The 15,288-nt window shown below is 48.9% G+C and overlaps 1 protein-coding gene across 1 annotated transcript in view; it reads left to right on the top strand.

Annotated features, from left to right (window-relative positions):
• Positions 1–12,146, top strand: part of FSTL1 (follistatin like 1) — an 80,382-nt gene extending 68,236 nt beyond the window's left edge. The window contains exons 7-11 of the mRNA XM_084647778.1: positions 3,151–3,269; positions 4,475–4,587; positions 6,265–6,375; positions 8,067–8,164; positions 8,488–12,146. Coding sequence (XP_084503904.1) covers positions 3,151–3,269; positions 4,475–4,587; positions 6,265–6,375; positions 8,067–8,164; positions 8,488–8,532 — 486 coding nt within the window. The 3' untranslated portion in view covers positions 8,533–12,146. The remainder of the gene's footprint in view (positions 1–3,150; positions 3,270–4,474; positions 4,588–6,264; positions 6,376–8,066; positions 8,165–8,487) is intronic.
• The last annotated feature ends 3,142 nt before the right edge of the window (positions 12,147–15,288 follow it).

The following is a 15,288-nucleotide window of genomic DNA, read 5'->3' as shown; positions in this document are numbered from 1 at the left end:
CCTCCCTCCTTCCCTCCCCTTGTGTAACTGGCAGATCCCACACTCCCTGCTTGCTTCTGCCACCCTCAGCACATTCCCCCCCCCTCCCCATCCTGCCGTGGCCCAGAGCCTGCGGGGAGCTGGGGACCAGATGGTTTAAATAAGGAGGTGTTGACAGTGAGAGATTAATGGCACCTGGCAGGAGTTAGCTCTGAAATTTGCCATGGCGATGGGACCCCCTGGTGGGACCCGAGAAGCCAGCCTCTTTGCTCCTTCCCTGCCCCAAGCTCTCAGCCTTTATAGCCATTAACACTGGTGCCTTTTATGGAAGCCCTCCAGTGATTCACTGCCTCAGGCTCACCCTTGGGCACCTGCCGTCACCCCAAATGATGGGGTGACCTGCAGGGTAGAGCTACGCAATCCCTCCCCCCCACAAACACACCGCCCCCAGCTCCCTCCTCAAAGGGCCGCCCTGTGCCACAGGCTGTGATGTATTATCCAGAGCCAGCCATGTGCTCACTCCGCTGATGTCAGCACTCTGAGGAGCACTCCCCCTGCTATGAGCCCAATGAAAACCCGTGTCTGCAGCACAGAGGCAAACCAGCTCCTGCTCACTTGATTGAGCATCTCACAGTTTCCTCTTTCCTTTGTCCGCTGATTCCAGCCTCAGGCTGGGGAATGCTCCCGTGACAAAGCCATAGCCTTTCTCAGCAGGAAAGCAAAAGCTAACACCCCTTGCCCCCAGTTTATCCTGGGCATTTAATGGCATTCACCAGGTAACACCCATTCCCCAGGGGCTTTACAATATTTTGGGATGAAATTTAGTCCGGGTGAGAACTGGGGACTAACAGGGCTGATGTGAGTGAGGCATAATAAATGGTGGCAGAGATTGTGCAAATATTCCTACATAGCTTGACAAATACATCTCAACCCTGACCTGTAGGAATTCTGCTGTAGCCATGGGAACCTCACCCAGTATTGGCCCTCACTCCTGCCCTGCAGTCCCCCAGGCTATCCCAGTCCTGGGCTCCCCACACAGCTCTGCCAATGCCCCTCACTCCTGCCCTGCAGCCCCCCCACCCCCCAGGATATCCCAGTCCTGGGCTCCCCACACAACTCTGCCAATGCCCCTCACTGCTGCTCTGCAGTTGTTCTTCCCCCCCACCCCCTGCTATCACAGTCCTGGGTTCCCCACACTGCTCGGCCAGTGCACCTCAGTCCTGCCCTGCAGCACCACCTCTTCGTCCACTGTGGATACTGCAACTCATTTTTGCTGAATTCAGTAGCAGGGAGTGTCGGAGGCAACTCGTTTCCTCTTCTCTTTCAGTAGTGGTCAGCAGTTAGGGGGCTCAGCCATTTCCCTTATGAGACCCTGTCTTGTGAGATTCATTAGTGTGACTCAAGTATGGGACATGAGCCACCAAGGGCTAGACCTGCAAAGGGATTTGTGTCAAGTGCTATTAGGCCTCTTGATCCCATACAGGGACCTCAGGGCAGCAGGGGGACATGCAGTGCTGGACAAAGCAGACTTCACTGAACCTGATTCTGTGGAAACTGTGGCCCTCCTTGTAAACAATGTTGGGGGACATGTGATGCTCAGAGCCCATGGAGCTGGAGACACATTAGCAGGACCGTTATGCACTGGCTGCAGAGAGGATAATAATTTTCCCTGCCCTACCACTTTTCATCTGGGGGTCTCAAAGCAATCTACAGGCACTGATGAATGGAGCCTCAGGACACCAGAGGGAACTAAGACACAAGGAGTGGAAGTGTCTTGACCCAGCCACACAGCAAAATTTCTCCAGCACCCCTTATAGCATTCAGTAAACAGGATTCTTTTCTCCCACCTCTGCATTGCAACCGCCTGAGTTGGGAAGGGACACAGCAGCTGCTGAAAAGTACACTGCAACACTATGCACCAGTTTAGGATAGGAAGTGAAAAGGAATCCTGAAACTGCAGAAGGAATTTATGAAGGTAGAGTGTAAGTACTCTCCTTGGAATTTAGCTAGGACACTGTGGCTAAACACTCCACTCTTAAGTGACATGGGATCTTCATGGCCTAATGTGGCTACTGTGAAAATATCGGTTCTTTTTCTTTAAATCAATAGCTGGAAGACAGGCACATGGGGTCGAGGATGGTTCTAGGCAGAAGCTCTGCAGTGAAGCAGAGGGAGACAGAGCAGCTTGAGGGATAATCCTCGTTTCCTTATTCTAATGAAGTCTCTTGTTCAGAGTTAGCAGAAAGTGACTTTTCCTGTGATTCTTTGCCATTAGCACATGACAGTCAAGACCCTGGTTTTACACCTGTCTGAAAGTTTGCACCAACCCAGCACCGCTAAAACATAATTGGTCCATTTCATGCCAGAAAATATATGGAAGCTAAGGGCCACCTGGAACAAAGGAAGGAAATGATGTGATCATGCTGTGGCTATAAAGCAAGCAGCCAGAGGTGAATGAGAATCAGTGTGGACCAGCGGCCAGTGCAGAGGAGTGGGAATCAGGACTCCTGCATTCTCATCCCAGCTCTAACACCAACTCTCTGGGTGGTATAGATAAGTCACTTCCTATCTACAAGCCTCGGTTTCCTTTTCTGCAGAATACGGGGGAATGATATCTGCCCCACAAAAAAGTTGGGATTTGAAGATGCAAAGTGCTACACAGTGCTAAGTATTCGCAAATAGAGCTGGGTGAAAGTTTTTGGACTTCTAGTTTATTTGATGAAAATTGTAGTTTGGGGTGACCAAAACTATTCAGAAATTTTACCCAAATAGTTTCAGCCATTGACAAAAAGGCCAGAGGAAGAGATGGTGCTGCAGCTGCTGGCACTTCCGCTTTCTTTCCTTCTCTCCCTTTCCATCCCTTTCTTCCCCCCACCCTATAACCTTTAGCCCAGTGAGAAGGGCACTCACTTGGGATGTGGAAGACCCAGGTGTGAATCCCGGCTGTAGAGCAGACCCAAAAGGGCTTTGTCAATTCACCGGAAATTCCAAACTATTTCTGATTCAGTTCAGCCCACACCAAACTTTGTTTTTCCAATTTATTGGCATTGCCACTGAGCCAAAGAATCGGTCATTCACCTAGCTCCATTTGCAAGTGTGTGTGGAAAAGGGAAAGGAATGGGAATAGGACAATGCCTCAGCCCTCTTGTGTCCATCTTCTCACCCCTATAGAGCTTCGATGGTGGGGATTCTCGCCTGGACTCCAATGAGTTCCTGAAGTTTGTGGAACAGAATGAAACTGCTATTAACATCACCACCTATGTGGACCAAGAGACCAACAAGCTACTCAGGTAACCTGGGGCAGGGAGGCAAGCGGGAGGGGCAGCAGACGTGAAGGGAGAGCTAGCTGCCAATCATTAGTCAAACAACCATTGGGAAGTAACGCTCAAAATGGCAAGAGAATTCACACCAACCTCAAGTATCAGAGGGGTAGCCATGTTAGTCTGTATCCACAAAAACAAGGACGAGTCTGGTGGCACCTTAAAGTCTAACAGATTTATTTGTGCATAAGCTTTTGTGGCTAAAAAACCCACTTCATCAGATGCATGGAGTGAAAATTACAGATACAGGCATAAATATACTGGCACATGAAGAGAAGGGAGTTACCTCACAAGTGGAGAACCAATGTTGACAAGGCCAATTCAGTCAGGGTGGATGTGATCCACTCCCAGTAACTGATGAGGAGGTGTCAATACCAAGAGAGGGAAAATTGCTTCTGTAGTGAGCCAGCCACTCCCAGTCCCTATTCAACCCCAAATTGATGGTGATGGTGTTAAGTTCGCAAATGAATTGTAACTCTGCAGTTTCTCTTTGAAGTCTGTTTTTGAAGTTTTTTTTGTTGAAGGATGGCTACTTTTAAATCTATTATTGAATGTCCAGGGAGATTGAAGTGTTCTCCTACTGGCTTCAACCTCAGTGTCTTGCAAATCCAGTCCTCCTTGCTTTCCAAACTGCCTGAAATAAAACAAAAATCATGTCAGGATTAAACATTTAACCTGACTTGAAATTTTTTCAACTTTTCAATACACCATAAATTGAGAAAAACATGTGTTTTCGGTTTGACTCAAAAGGAAACATTTTTTTGTTTTTTCAGAGTTGCCAGCAAAATGAAAAGTCCATTCCGGGCCCATTTCTACCTGGGGTGCTGATGGGCGGGAGGACGGGAGGCAGAAGTTCACAGCAATGCCTTCGTTCTGCAGTGAAACTAACAATAAAATAGCATTGATAAGGCTGAGCTGGAGATTTGCTTCTGCTACTAACTTGTTCAGAATAATCCCCCATTCCCTGCCTTCCCCAGCAAAGTAGCAATTGGAGCCTGTTTCTCCTTTCTATATGTGGTAGAGTCTGTTACAACAGTCATTTTGCTGGCCTGGCCCCGAGTCCCAGCGCTTACTGCCCTGCGCTTCCTTGTCCAGATCCCTGCACCGGGAAGAGCAGGGGCCATAGCAGAGACAGTACCCTGAGCCCCATGCCCATTGTATCTGTTTCCTTTCAGGGGACTCTGTGTGGACGCCCTCATTGAGCTGTCTGATGAGAATGCTGACTGGAAACTCAGCTTCAATGAGTTCCTCAAGTGCCTCAACCCGTCCTTCAACCCACCAGAGAAAAGTATGATCTTCTCCCCTGCACCAGGGAACAAACTGGGGCTCCAGAAAGCAGGGAAAGAATAGAAGGGCTTAGAGCCAGACAGAGAAGGCAGGCACTCCACAGCACGTCCAATACACCTCACTCCTGCCCTGCAGCCCCTCCTGCTATTCCAGCCCTGGGCTCCCCACACAGCTCTGCCAATGCCCCTCAGTCCTGCCCTGCAGCTTCCCCTTGTATTAGAGTGTATGGGACGTGGGTTTCAGAAAGGCATGTCAGTGGGGAATGTATGTTTGGGTGATCAAGTAAGGGGTTCAGCAGTGGGGAGATGGGTCATGTGAGGAGAAGTGCGTGTCTGAACAATTGAGGAGGCAGGGCACTGGGCAGGTCTCAGTCCAGAGAGAAGCCTTGCCTTGCTCTGGCTTTCAATTGCCAGATGCCCTCCCTGATCAACTTCCTGTAGCTCACAAGCCATCTGAACCCAATGTAGATTTGCAACTTACATGGAAACGGCTCAGCGTTCTAAGGATTAAACATAATGTAGCAGCTGATCTAATTGTCTCACTAGGGAGTATGCTCACCAGTAGGCCAGGAGGGTCTGGGTTCATAGAATCATAGACTTTAAGGTCAGAAGGGACCATTATGATCATCTAGTCTGACCTCCTGCACAATGCAGGTCACGGAATCTCACCCACCAGGCTCTAGGATTTTTGCCACCCCAAGCAAAAAAATTCCCCCCCCCCCGCTTTTTTTTCATGCTCTCTCCTCCAACCATTTCCCCAAATCCCCGGCCCTGCCTCCTCCCCCAGGCTTGCCGGATTCCCACCCCTCCCCCCCATTGCTTTGTGCGGCTCCACACACACACACACACACACACACACAACCCCCTGCCCTAGGTCACCTCCGCTCTGCCTGCTCCCCTGAACAGGCCGCCGCTCCGCTTCTCCCCCCCCCCTCAGGCGAGGGAGAGGCAGCGCCTTCAGGGGAGCAGACGGAGTGGAGGTGAGCGAGGGTCGGGGGAGCACAGGAAGTAACGGGGGGAAGGGGAATAGGAACTGCTCCCCGCCCCAGCTCGCCTCTGCTCCACCCGAGCTGTTTCCCGCGCGGCAAGCCTGGGAGGGAGGGGGGAGAAGCGGAGCGGCGGCGGCGGTGTGCTCGGGAGCAGGCAGAGCGGAAGCGAGCGGGGGCACATTTCTAGGGGCGGGATGGCCGGCGCCGGGATGCCGCCCCTAGAAATGTGCCACCCCAAGCACCTGCTTGTTTTGCTGGTGCCTAGAGCCGGCCCTGCCACCAACTCCTGTAACAAACCCCTAACTTATGTCTGCGCTATTGAAGTCCTCAAGTCGTGGTTTAAAGACTTCAAGTCCTACACCAAGGCTTATTCTCAGTGGTGCTGATACAGTGCAGGCCATGGTGATACTGCTGGTAGAACAGTAAACTGAACTCCCTCCTGCCCCTTCCAGTGGAAAGTCAGACATCCCACAAGCACTCCCTGAAAATGCTGTCCGTGGTGCTCTTCGACAGAAGATGGGGCTTCATGTCCCAGGGCGGGTGGGAGTGATGAATAGAGGCTGTGACGGCCCCTGCAGTCACTGTACTAACTCACAAGTGCTTTGGGGGAAACAAAGAACTCCCAGAATCCAATTGCCTGTATCTGCCCTGTACATCAACGCCAATGCCCCTTGTTCTTGCTCCTTCTAGAATGTGCCCTTGAAGATGAAACCTATGAAGATGGAGCTGAGACCCAAGTGGAGTGCAACCGCTGTGTCTGTGCCTGTGGGAACTGGGTGTGCACTGCCATGACCTGTGAGGGTAGGTACAACCTGCAAAGGGCTGGGGCAAGTAGGAAGTTACAGAGGAAGTTTTGTCTTCTGGTTTATGCAAGGCACTGGGTTTCTGGGCCTGTGACTTCTATTCCCAGCTCTTCCTCGCAATCACTGTAAGACCTTGGGCAAGTCACTTGCCCTCTATGTGCCTCAGTCTCCCCAGCTTCTGTAAAATAGGGATTATGATGCTGTCCTACTCCAGAGAGAGGTTAGGAGACTTAATTTATGATGGTTAGAGAAGAGCCTTGAGAGCCTTCAAATAAAAGCTCTTACAGAAGGAAAAAGAATTATTATTTGTGTGAAGAGAAGTATCCTTTATAATGAAACTTGACTGATCATCCATCTCTTGTCCCTTGTGGTGTCTCCTCATATCAGTTTCAAGCTCTGAGAGCAGAGCTACAGATGGGGAAGCCCCAGTGGGTTTCTTAATTGGACGCCTTACGTCAGGAGGATCAACTCATCTCACAGAGTTCGTTGCGCATTGGAAGCCAGTTGGTCCCCCTGTGTAAGACTTTGGGAAATGCTTTATTCTCTTGATAAACTGGGCTCTCCCTCACAGCGCTGCTCTGCATTCTTCTGACCTCCCTGCTGCTTCTGAAGGGCCTTTGCATGGAAACAGCACCTCTGTTTCTTAAGAACACATTACCTCTTAAGACTGTCGGTAGCATGGTAGCTCCCACTGAGAGAGATGCCAGCACCATGAACAGATGTGGAGATAGTAAAACAGTAACAAGTGTTAACAGAATTACTTCAAAAATTAATTCAGTGCTACACAGTAGAGGCCTCTGAATTGATTCACCCCAATGAGCAGTTTCCTTTTGCCCCTAGTAACAAGAATTCCTGATTCAGAGAAGATGCTGTTTTAGTCCTGATGCTGTTGCTTAGGGAGTTGTGGATCCCATTGTGTTATGAGGCAGGCCCACACGGTTGGGTGGCTGGGAGAGAGACTGTACCTGCTGCCTGCCCAGTGCTAGCATCAGAGGTGGCTGCAAGACACCCAGCATGGCCACCTAGCATGGGTCGTTGAAGTGGAGGGAGAAAACAAGTAGCTTGCAATGGGCTAACAATTCTCACCCTTTCTGCCTGTGTCATAGCTGTGGTGGGACCAAAGGCTGCTGTCAGAGGAGTAAGCAGACCAAAGGGGCATGAGAGTCAGGCAGATCTGAATACCAATAAATGAGCAGAAAGCATGTCCATTAAGTGAAATTAAATATCATTGGGCTTTGCTACATTCCCTGAGAGAGGTCCTGAATAAGCAGATGTGCCAATTACATGGAGTGTGTCGTGTGTATTTCTATCTGCCCAAGATTTGTTTAGCCAGAGAAGGCGTCAGAACTAGCCACTGGCTTTCTTTTTCAATAATAAGCAGGGAGGGTAGAGCCTAGTTCATTTCTGATGTATTTATCTTTTACTCTTGGGGGAGTTGTATGAATGCACACCTCATGTACCCCAGGATGGGACAGACTCCTTCCTCTTTCCTGACAGCAAAGAAGAAGGGGTCAGAGCTCATCAGCTCTCACTTCTCCAGACAAAGCAAGCCCCAGTGAGCCTGAGATCTGTTGTAGCATGACACAGGCTGAACCCACCCTGGCTCTCTCCTGGCCTCCCACCTCTGTATCACCATCTGAGAGCTGTCCTAACACCTGGGATGGCTCTAAACTTCACTTGTGTTTGCAGGGAAGAACCAGAAGGTGCCTGTAGGGGGGCAGCAACCCGAGGAGGAGCTGACTGAGGAGGAGCTGGCCAGATACGTTCAAGAACTGCAAAAGCATCAGGTTAGGATGGAATCTCTTTGTCCAGAATCTGTGTTGGAAATTTCTCCTTGCTAGAGACCTTCTTCCTCTGGATCTCAGATATTTCCTAGCAAAGACGGGGAGTGCACTGGCTCATGGTAAGGGGAACTCCCTATCTCCCTTTGGGATGGTCCCTCCACGGCAGGGGTGAGGCACATTTGATGGAGGTAGTTTGAGGGGTGAGCCTGCTGCTGCCCATGTTGTACTGTCCTATAGAGAAACAGAAGCCTTCAGTCTGCTGGCACCTCTCACCAGCATTAATGTGGAACCGCAGGGCCTCAATCTAATGCTCTCTCTCTCTGCAGGAGACGGCTGAGAAGACCAAGCGAATGAGCACCAAAGAGATGTAAGGGGCCTCCTCACTGGAGGAGCCCAAGGGACAGGCCAGATCCACTGCCCTGTCCTTCAGCGCCGAGCTCAGTATGCACAAGTGTCTGCTACAGTTGCCCAGTCACGGATATTTACGTTGTTTAGCGATGAGGTTTTTGTTTTGTTATTAAAAAAGGAAGCAGGGGAGGGGAGCACAGTCCACCTGGTCGGGGGAGTCACTGCTGGAGGCTGGTGAGGACAGGAGGGAATTACAGCAGCCTCCAGAATACCCCTCACAGAGGACGTCTTAAGGCAATGAGCAGGGAATTCTGTGCCAAAAGGAAAACCTGGGGAAGGGGGAGGTAAGTGCTGGGGGGGGGTGTTAACCTCCTGGGAATCTTCCAATTTCTAGGGTTTAGTGTGCACCCGCCTTGGCAGCAGGAACATGTAAGGGAAAGTTCTGTGGCTGAGCATGCATCCTGTGGGGAACAATCAGCCAGGGATGTGGCCTCAGGTCACCACCATCTTCTTGTCTTACCTGTACCTTTCTGCCTTCTCCCAACCTCCTCCTCTCCTGTTCTCCTTTCTGTCCTTTCCCCATCCTCCCTGTCCACCTGGCACTGTCCTTCCCCTTCCAGCTTCCATGGGCCTCACCTCAGGCATCTCCCCTTGGGCTAATTGACTTTACTTGACTCCTGGAGTTCCTAGTGAGCTGCCCAGCATCCTCCTCCCTGCCTGCAGCCAGCCAATCCCTAGCAGCTGCTCCAACGCCTTGTGGGCTCCAAAGTCACACTATTCCCTTTGTTGTCCTCCTAGCCCCCTATCTCTCCAGTCCTCTCACAAAGGTGCTACATTACCGTATTTTCTCTTATCACACATCCTTTTTTTTTTTTTTTTTACAACTTTATTTTCTAGGGTAGCAACTGAGCTTTTGTATTTTTAGGCAGTAGCTTTAGATCTTTCAAGAAAGCAAAACCATTGGTTTTGCTGGTTGCTTTTGAAAGTGCTGCGATTCCTGTGCACGGTTTGCATTTGCCTGTATCCAGTATGTACAATCAGAACAGCTTCTAAGCCCAAAGCTTCAGGGCACTTCTCAGCTTGGTGCTGCAGTGTCCCTCACAGTGGACAGGGTATAGTAAATATAAAGGGGTTTCTTCATTGAGGCTGCTGGACGCAGACAGACCCTGTGGGTCTTTCTCTGGTTCTCTAGTTTGCAGACTATCCCATCCTGTGCTGCCAGGTTTTACTGCACGAGGTCTCCCTAAATCACATGAATGCCTGGAAGGGAGTACAGGCTAATACACTAAACAAAGGACAGAGGGACTGTCCAATATTTAGTTTGCTATCTAGCTAGCCCTTTTAATACATCTATCAGCTGCAGCCTGCAATGTGAGTGATCATCTCTCTCCCTCTGTCAAATTCAAGGGTAAATCAGCCAGATTGTCTCTGGCCTGTATTCTGAGGTTCCACCTGAATTGGGTTAAGATCAGGGACCTGCGCACATCCCCCTCTGGCAGCCTGCCAGGCCTGTGTGCTCAGATCAGTCCATCTCTGACCATTGTAGCTTCCCTTTCTGGATCATTTTCTTTTGGCCACTTTTTTTCTTCTCTGAACACTGGGCCTAGTTACAACTGTGATACTCTTTGAGGGAATGGTATTGTGTCAGTGACCCCGTCCCCTCAAGCCCAATGGGTTCTCCTGTTATATTCAACTTTACTTCATATACACACACATACACACCCATTTCCCTGTTCCAGTTATGCTTTGGTGCACATTCCCAGTCATTACACTTAGGCTGAGTCAAGATGATTCTGGCTTCAGTCTTCTCCCTTTGAATAAGCTGAACAATCACCTCATGCCCGGCACTCCCTAGTGATTACTCAAGCAACCTCCCATTGGCCTCAGTTAGAGTTAGTTCTGCTTGAGGCAAGATGAGCAAAGTTGAGCTGTAGCCTTCCCTTTATTCAAAGCACTTTCCAGGCAGAGAAGGGGAAGAGTCAGTTAGTGTAGGGAAAGAAGAAAGCTTGAACTGTGGTACAGTTATCGGCTAGTCTCTTGTACTGTTGTCTTGGTCTTGATATTGCCACTGTCTCTTCATACCATGGACTTCAGAGAGACAGGGCCAGACGCTGATCTCAGTTATACCTGTGTAACTCTAAGGTATCTCCATTGACTTCAGTGCAGTTACTCCAGATTTACACCAGCAGGAGATCAGAATCTGCCCACAGTGCTTCGAGGCTTTGGAGTAACTAAGACAGTGAGCTGATTCTGACTCATGTTGGTGTAAATCAGGAGCAATGTCAATGGCATTACATCAGATTTACACTGGAGTAGGTGAGAAGTGAATTAGTCCCTAGAACGCAGGGGGGGATGACACCCAGTTTGAGGGGGGGAAAATGCTACTCTGGGAATTCAGAGTGAAATGATTTTTGTTCCCTCTCCCTCATTAGTGGTATCAGAGGAATTGGTGAAATGGGAGTACCCGATGGACATGTCCCCTACTCTTCCCACCTACTCTACAAATGGATGTATAGAGCACATTGGGTCTGGAGTCACTGGCACACTGTTTTAATTCTTTGCCTTAGTCTGAAATAGTGAAAGTAGCTCATACCTCCCACCTCCTTTCCTACCACCTTCCAGCTGAGACCACTTACCCCATTAAAGTGCCTTAGGGAAAATGCAACAACATGCCTTAAAAAGCAAACATTTTCATCAGTGGGAAGAACAGCTTATTTCCCAACCAGTAAGATCCCAAAGTAGGAAGGGTCAGCTGAGGAGCCAAGTATGTGCAGTGGGGAGGGGGGGCATCAAACTGTGGCTGAAGGCGTTATGCAGTTTGCAGAGTTTTATGCAACATGGCCTGTGAGAATCCTCCAATTTACTGTAGGTGTGTAGGCTGTGAAGACTACAGGTCCCAGCATGCAATGCAGTCAGGCTGCTCAGGTCAACGTGGAACATTGCATGCTGTGATCTGTAGTCTCAACAGCATGATCCTAATAAAACAGTAGCCGCAATCTGCTCCAGTTTATGCAAAATATGTGGTACCCCCTGACAAGCCACAAGAGTGACCCTTGGTGAGGCAAAGTCTGGGAGATTTCACTGCCACACAGATCAAAGCAGGACAACTGGGCCATAGTTAATTGCTCTCTGTAGAGACAGGGCTGCCTCCTACAGAACCTTTTCATTTCCTTTGTGTTCCCTAAGAAGAAAAATATCATTTAAGATGTAACGTGTTGAAAACATTGCTGGTTTCAAGGGCTGTTGTACCCACATGGTGCATGAACATCTCGCAAGTCGAAGGGTGTGGCCCCAGTATGCTATATAAGGAACAGCCCTACCCAGGCTGAGTGGTAAAAAACCGTATCACACAACAGACTTTTCTATCTCGAATTCCTAGGGTGTGATCTGGCCAGTGAGTCAGGAAAATGCCAGTTCTCTAGGATATTCGCTGTAGAGTCTGCAAGGGGCGGGAAAGGCATTTTTTACAAAGGCCAACACAAAATAACCCCTTCTTTCTTTCTCTCTCCCTTGTGTATGTGTGTGAAATTTATCAGTATTCTGTAGGTTTCATTCGTGCACTTATGTTACTTGGTTTTGTATTTTTTGTGGGGAGGGAGTTGGATATAACTGCCAAATAAACAAAACAAAATCATAATGTTTCATTTGTTCCTTTTTTTTATTTTAAATAAGACCAAAGTACAATCCGCTTTAGGGTTTCTGAGCTCCCTTGACAGTCCTCCCAATCGCTCTTCCTTTCTCAGCAATAAAAATAAGAGTGTTCATTATTTGCACTTGCAGACTGTAACTGCTTTCCAACAAGGCTCAAAGCACTTTACAAGGTGAGTCACTATCATTACCCCATGTTATAAATGGGGAAGCTGAGGAAGGGATTTGCCCACAGTCATGCAGAGAGTCGAGGGTAGAGAAGGGAATAGAACCTAAAAGTCCTGAGTCCCAGTCACTTGCTCTAGTCATTAGTTGCTGCTGCCTCCCAGTCTGCTCCATGCCCCCTTCCCAATCTGCTCGTTCAGTTACTCATGCAATGGAGTCAAAAAAGGAGGCCAGCAAATTTCTCACCATGATGTGTCTGTACAGTACCAAGCATGAGGGGGCCCAGCCGGGATGTGACCACAAGATCCGTATTTAGTAAGGATCCAAGGGCCTCCCTTCTCCATGCGCTGTGGGTGGGTTGGTCGGGCAGAACAAACCCATGGCCAAACGGCGCAGGATTTTTACTCCTAGCACTGACATTGATTCACTGTTGTGTTTGGAGGACAGTACAAAAGACTCCATGCCACTATCGAGCATTCAGTACCACACACAGCATGGCTACGTGACCTTGAGCAAGTCACTGCATCGTTCTGTGCTGGGGGTGATCAAAGTACCCTACATGCGGGTTGGCGGGATCAATGAATTGATGTTTGTAAAATGCGTATTATTCTCTCCCCCCTTCTCCACGTCGGGGTAGTTCTCCCGGACCTGAGACAGAGCTTTACATAGCTAGCAGAGTGCATGTACCAGCCCCACCACCCCATCTCACACTTGCAGCTGTCCCGCACAGCAGGGGCCCCCGTAGTCACAGGTTTCATAGCTCCTGAAGCAGGCTCTGACCTGTAGGGGTTTGCATCCATTCTGTGTCTTGTGCACCAAGGTACTGTTGTGAAACTACAGGCATCGTTGGTGCCTGCTGCTTGCAAAGGCAGGTCTGAAGTCGGCACCTCATCCTTGTAGTGCTGTAAGCTGCAGGGAGTATTCGAAAGAATCCACAGCAGGCACATGAGAGGGAAAATCATGTGGCAAAGCCACTTTCCAGCCCATCATCCCAAAACTATTGCTCCAAAACTCAGCCACGCTGGAGCCATTTGTGTACTCAGTGGGCAAAAGTCTCAATGTGCACGAACTCTCTATTTCCTCCAGCTGCCATGGCCACGCCTCCTTCCAGGCCAACCATGCCCATTTTTGTCTGTACTGCCGCCCAGTGGAGGGCAAGTTGCAGCCCCTTATGCCACAGCCAGTGCCTGCTCGCTGCGTTTCTATCACCAGGGCCCATGTGTCCTGTCAGAAAATGAGGTGAACCCATCCCTTGACTTATGCCACTGTGCTTCACTGTCACTTTTCCCTATTGGTGTCACTTACCCTCATCCTGCCGGCTCTCCCAGTGTGTTTAAGTCCCTCTGGAATTTCACATGATCCACTGTAGTTTTTACCAGGTGAAGCTACATTGTGCGAGTAACAAACATCACCAGCTCAATGGCCAGTCCCCCCCTCCAAATGATTCAAAAATGTACGATAGATAACATATTCAACCCCCTTCCACTCCATGGAGCAACTCAATACATGCCTTTCTTTACTGTCACCTAACCAAGTGTCATTTACAGAAGTTGTTGTTCCTTACCCAGCAGTTATGCAGGTCCCTTAATACCCACTTTTGAGGAACCTTATCAAAAGCTTCATGAAATCTCAGGTAAATTATGTCTAGTTGGTCACTTTTATCTATCTTATTAACATTTTAAAAAAGCAAAAATACCCTTTAATGGGCTTAAGGGGTGCAATAATCACAGATGCCAGGCTGGTTTGCCTCTATCAAACTATACTTACCAAAATGTTTAACTACTCTTTACAGCTGTTCCCCTCATATGGAGGTGAGGCTTGAGGTATGTAATTCCTGGGATCCTGTTTGGATCATTTTTAATAATAATTCCATTTAATAACCTTTCAGCTTTCCCCCCCAAATTTGATAGACTATTAACGATACACAGTTAAGCACTCAAAAGTTAAAAAATACCAATGTTAAGGCTGAACAAACAACCTTAACTCTGCCAGCTTTTGTGCAAGCTATTACAAAATAGCCTTTAATTATATGCTCACATTCTAGTGCTTAGATAATATAACATCATATCTTTTTTTCCACAATCTTAAATACATACATGTAGCATCTTTAGCCACGGTATATTATCCTGTGTATGCAACAGTTTGTAAGAACAGATGCTTGGAGTGCCTGTCTCATTTGCTGTGTACTTTGCAAGCTAGAAAAAACTAAATGATATTATATGGTCTTACATGACAAATAGCAGGTAATCATCTAAAGACTACAATTTGAGCAAAGGGGCAGAGTTAAGGTTGTATAAGCAATCATAACTTTGGCATTTCCTGACATTTGAATGCTTAACTGTGCAACATTAAGTCTCTTAACATAGTTTCTTCTTTGAGTGCTTGTTCATGTCTATTCCAATCAGGTTCCATGCTGTGAGGTGGAGTAACTCGAGGTTCGGGTGCTGGAGGTGGCCGTGATCCTGCGTGATTAGGTCCGGGACGACTGGTAGGGTGACTGGAGTTGCCACGGACATTCCTGGAGCGATGTGAACCAGTGCTGGTGTGGCCAGGCCAAAGCTATCAATATCACTAGGGCTCGGTCCCTGTGGATCTTGAGGAGCACCCTGTGAACGAGAGGAACTGGCAGGAACGTGTATAGGAGACAGCCTCCCCATGGAAGTAGGAAGGCATCCGCGACGGAGCCTGGGCTCGTGGGGCTGTGACTCAGGAAGGAACAGAATAGCTGACACTTCCTGTTGCAGTGCATGGCAAACAGGTCTACTTGGGGAAAGCCCCAGTGTTGGAAGATTGAGCTCACTATGTCTGGCCAGAGGGACCACTCGTGGACGTGAAAAGACCTGCTGTGACAGTCCGCCAGCTTATTCTGTATCCCAGGGAGGTCTGATACCTGCAGGTGTATCAAGTGCGCTACACAGAAGTCCCACAGCATGAGGGCTTCCTGGCACAAGGGAGAGGCACGTGCA

This window comes from Lepidochelys olivacea, assembly GCF_965140295.1.
Source record: "Lepidochelys olivacea isolate rLepOli2 genome assembly, chromosome: 1".
NCBI classification, from domain to species: domain Eukaryota; kingdom Metazoa; phylum Chordata; order Testudines; family Cheloniidae; genus Lepidochelys; species Lepidochelys olivacea.
The sequence above is the reverse complement of the archived record's forward strand: the minus strand, read 5'-3'. Positions and strand labels throughout refer to the sequence as shown.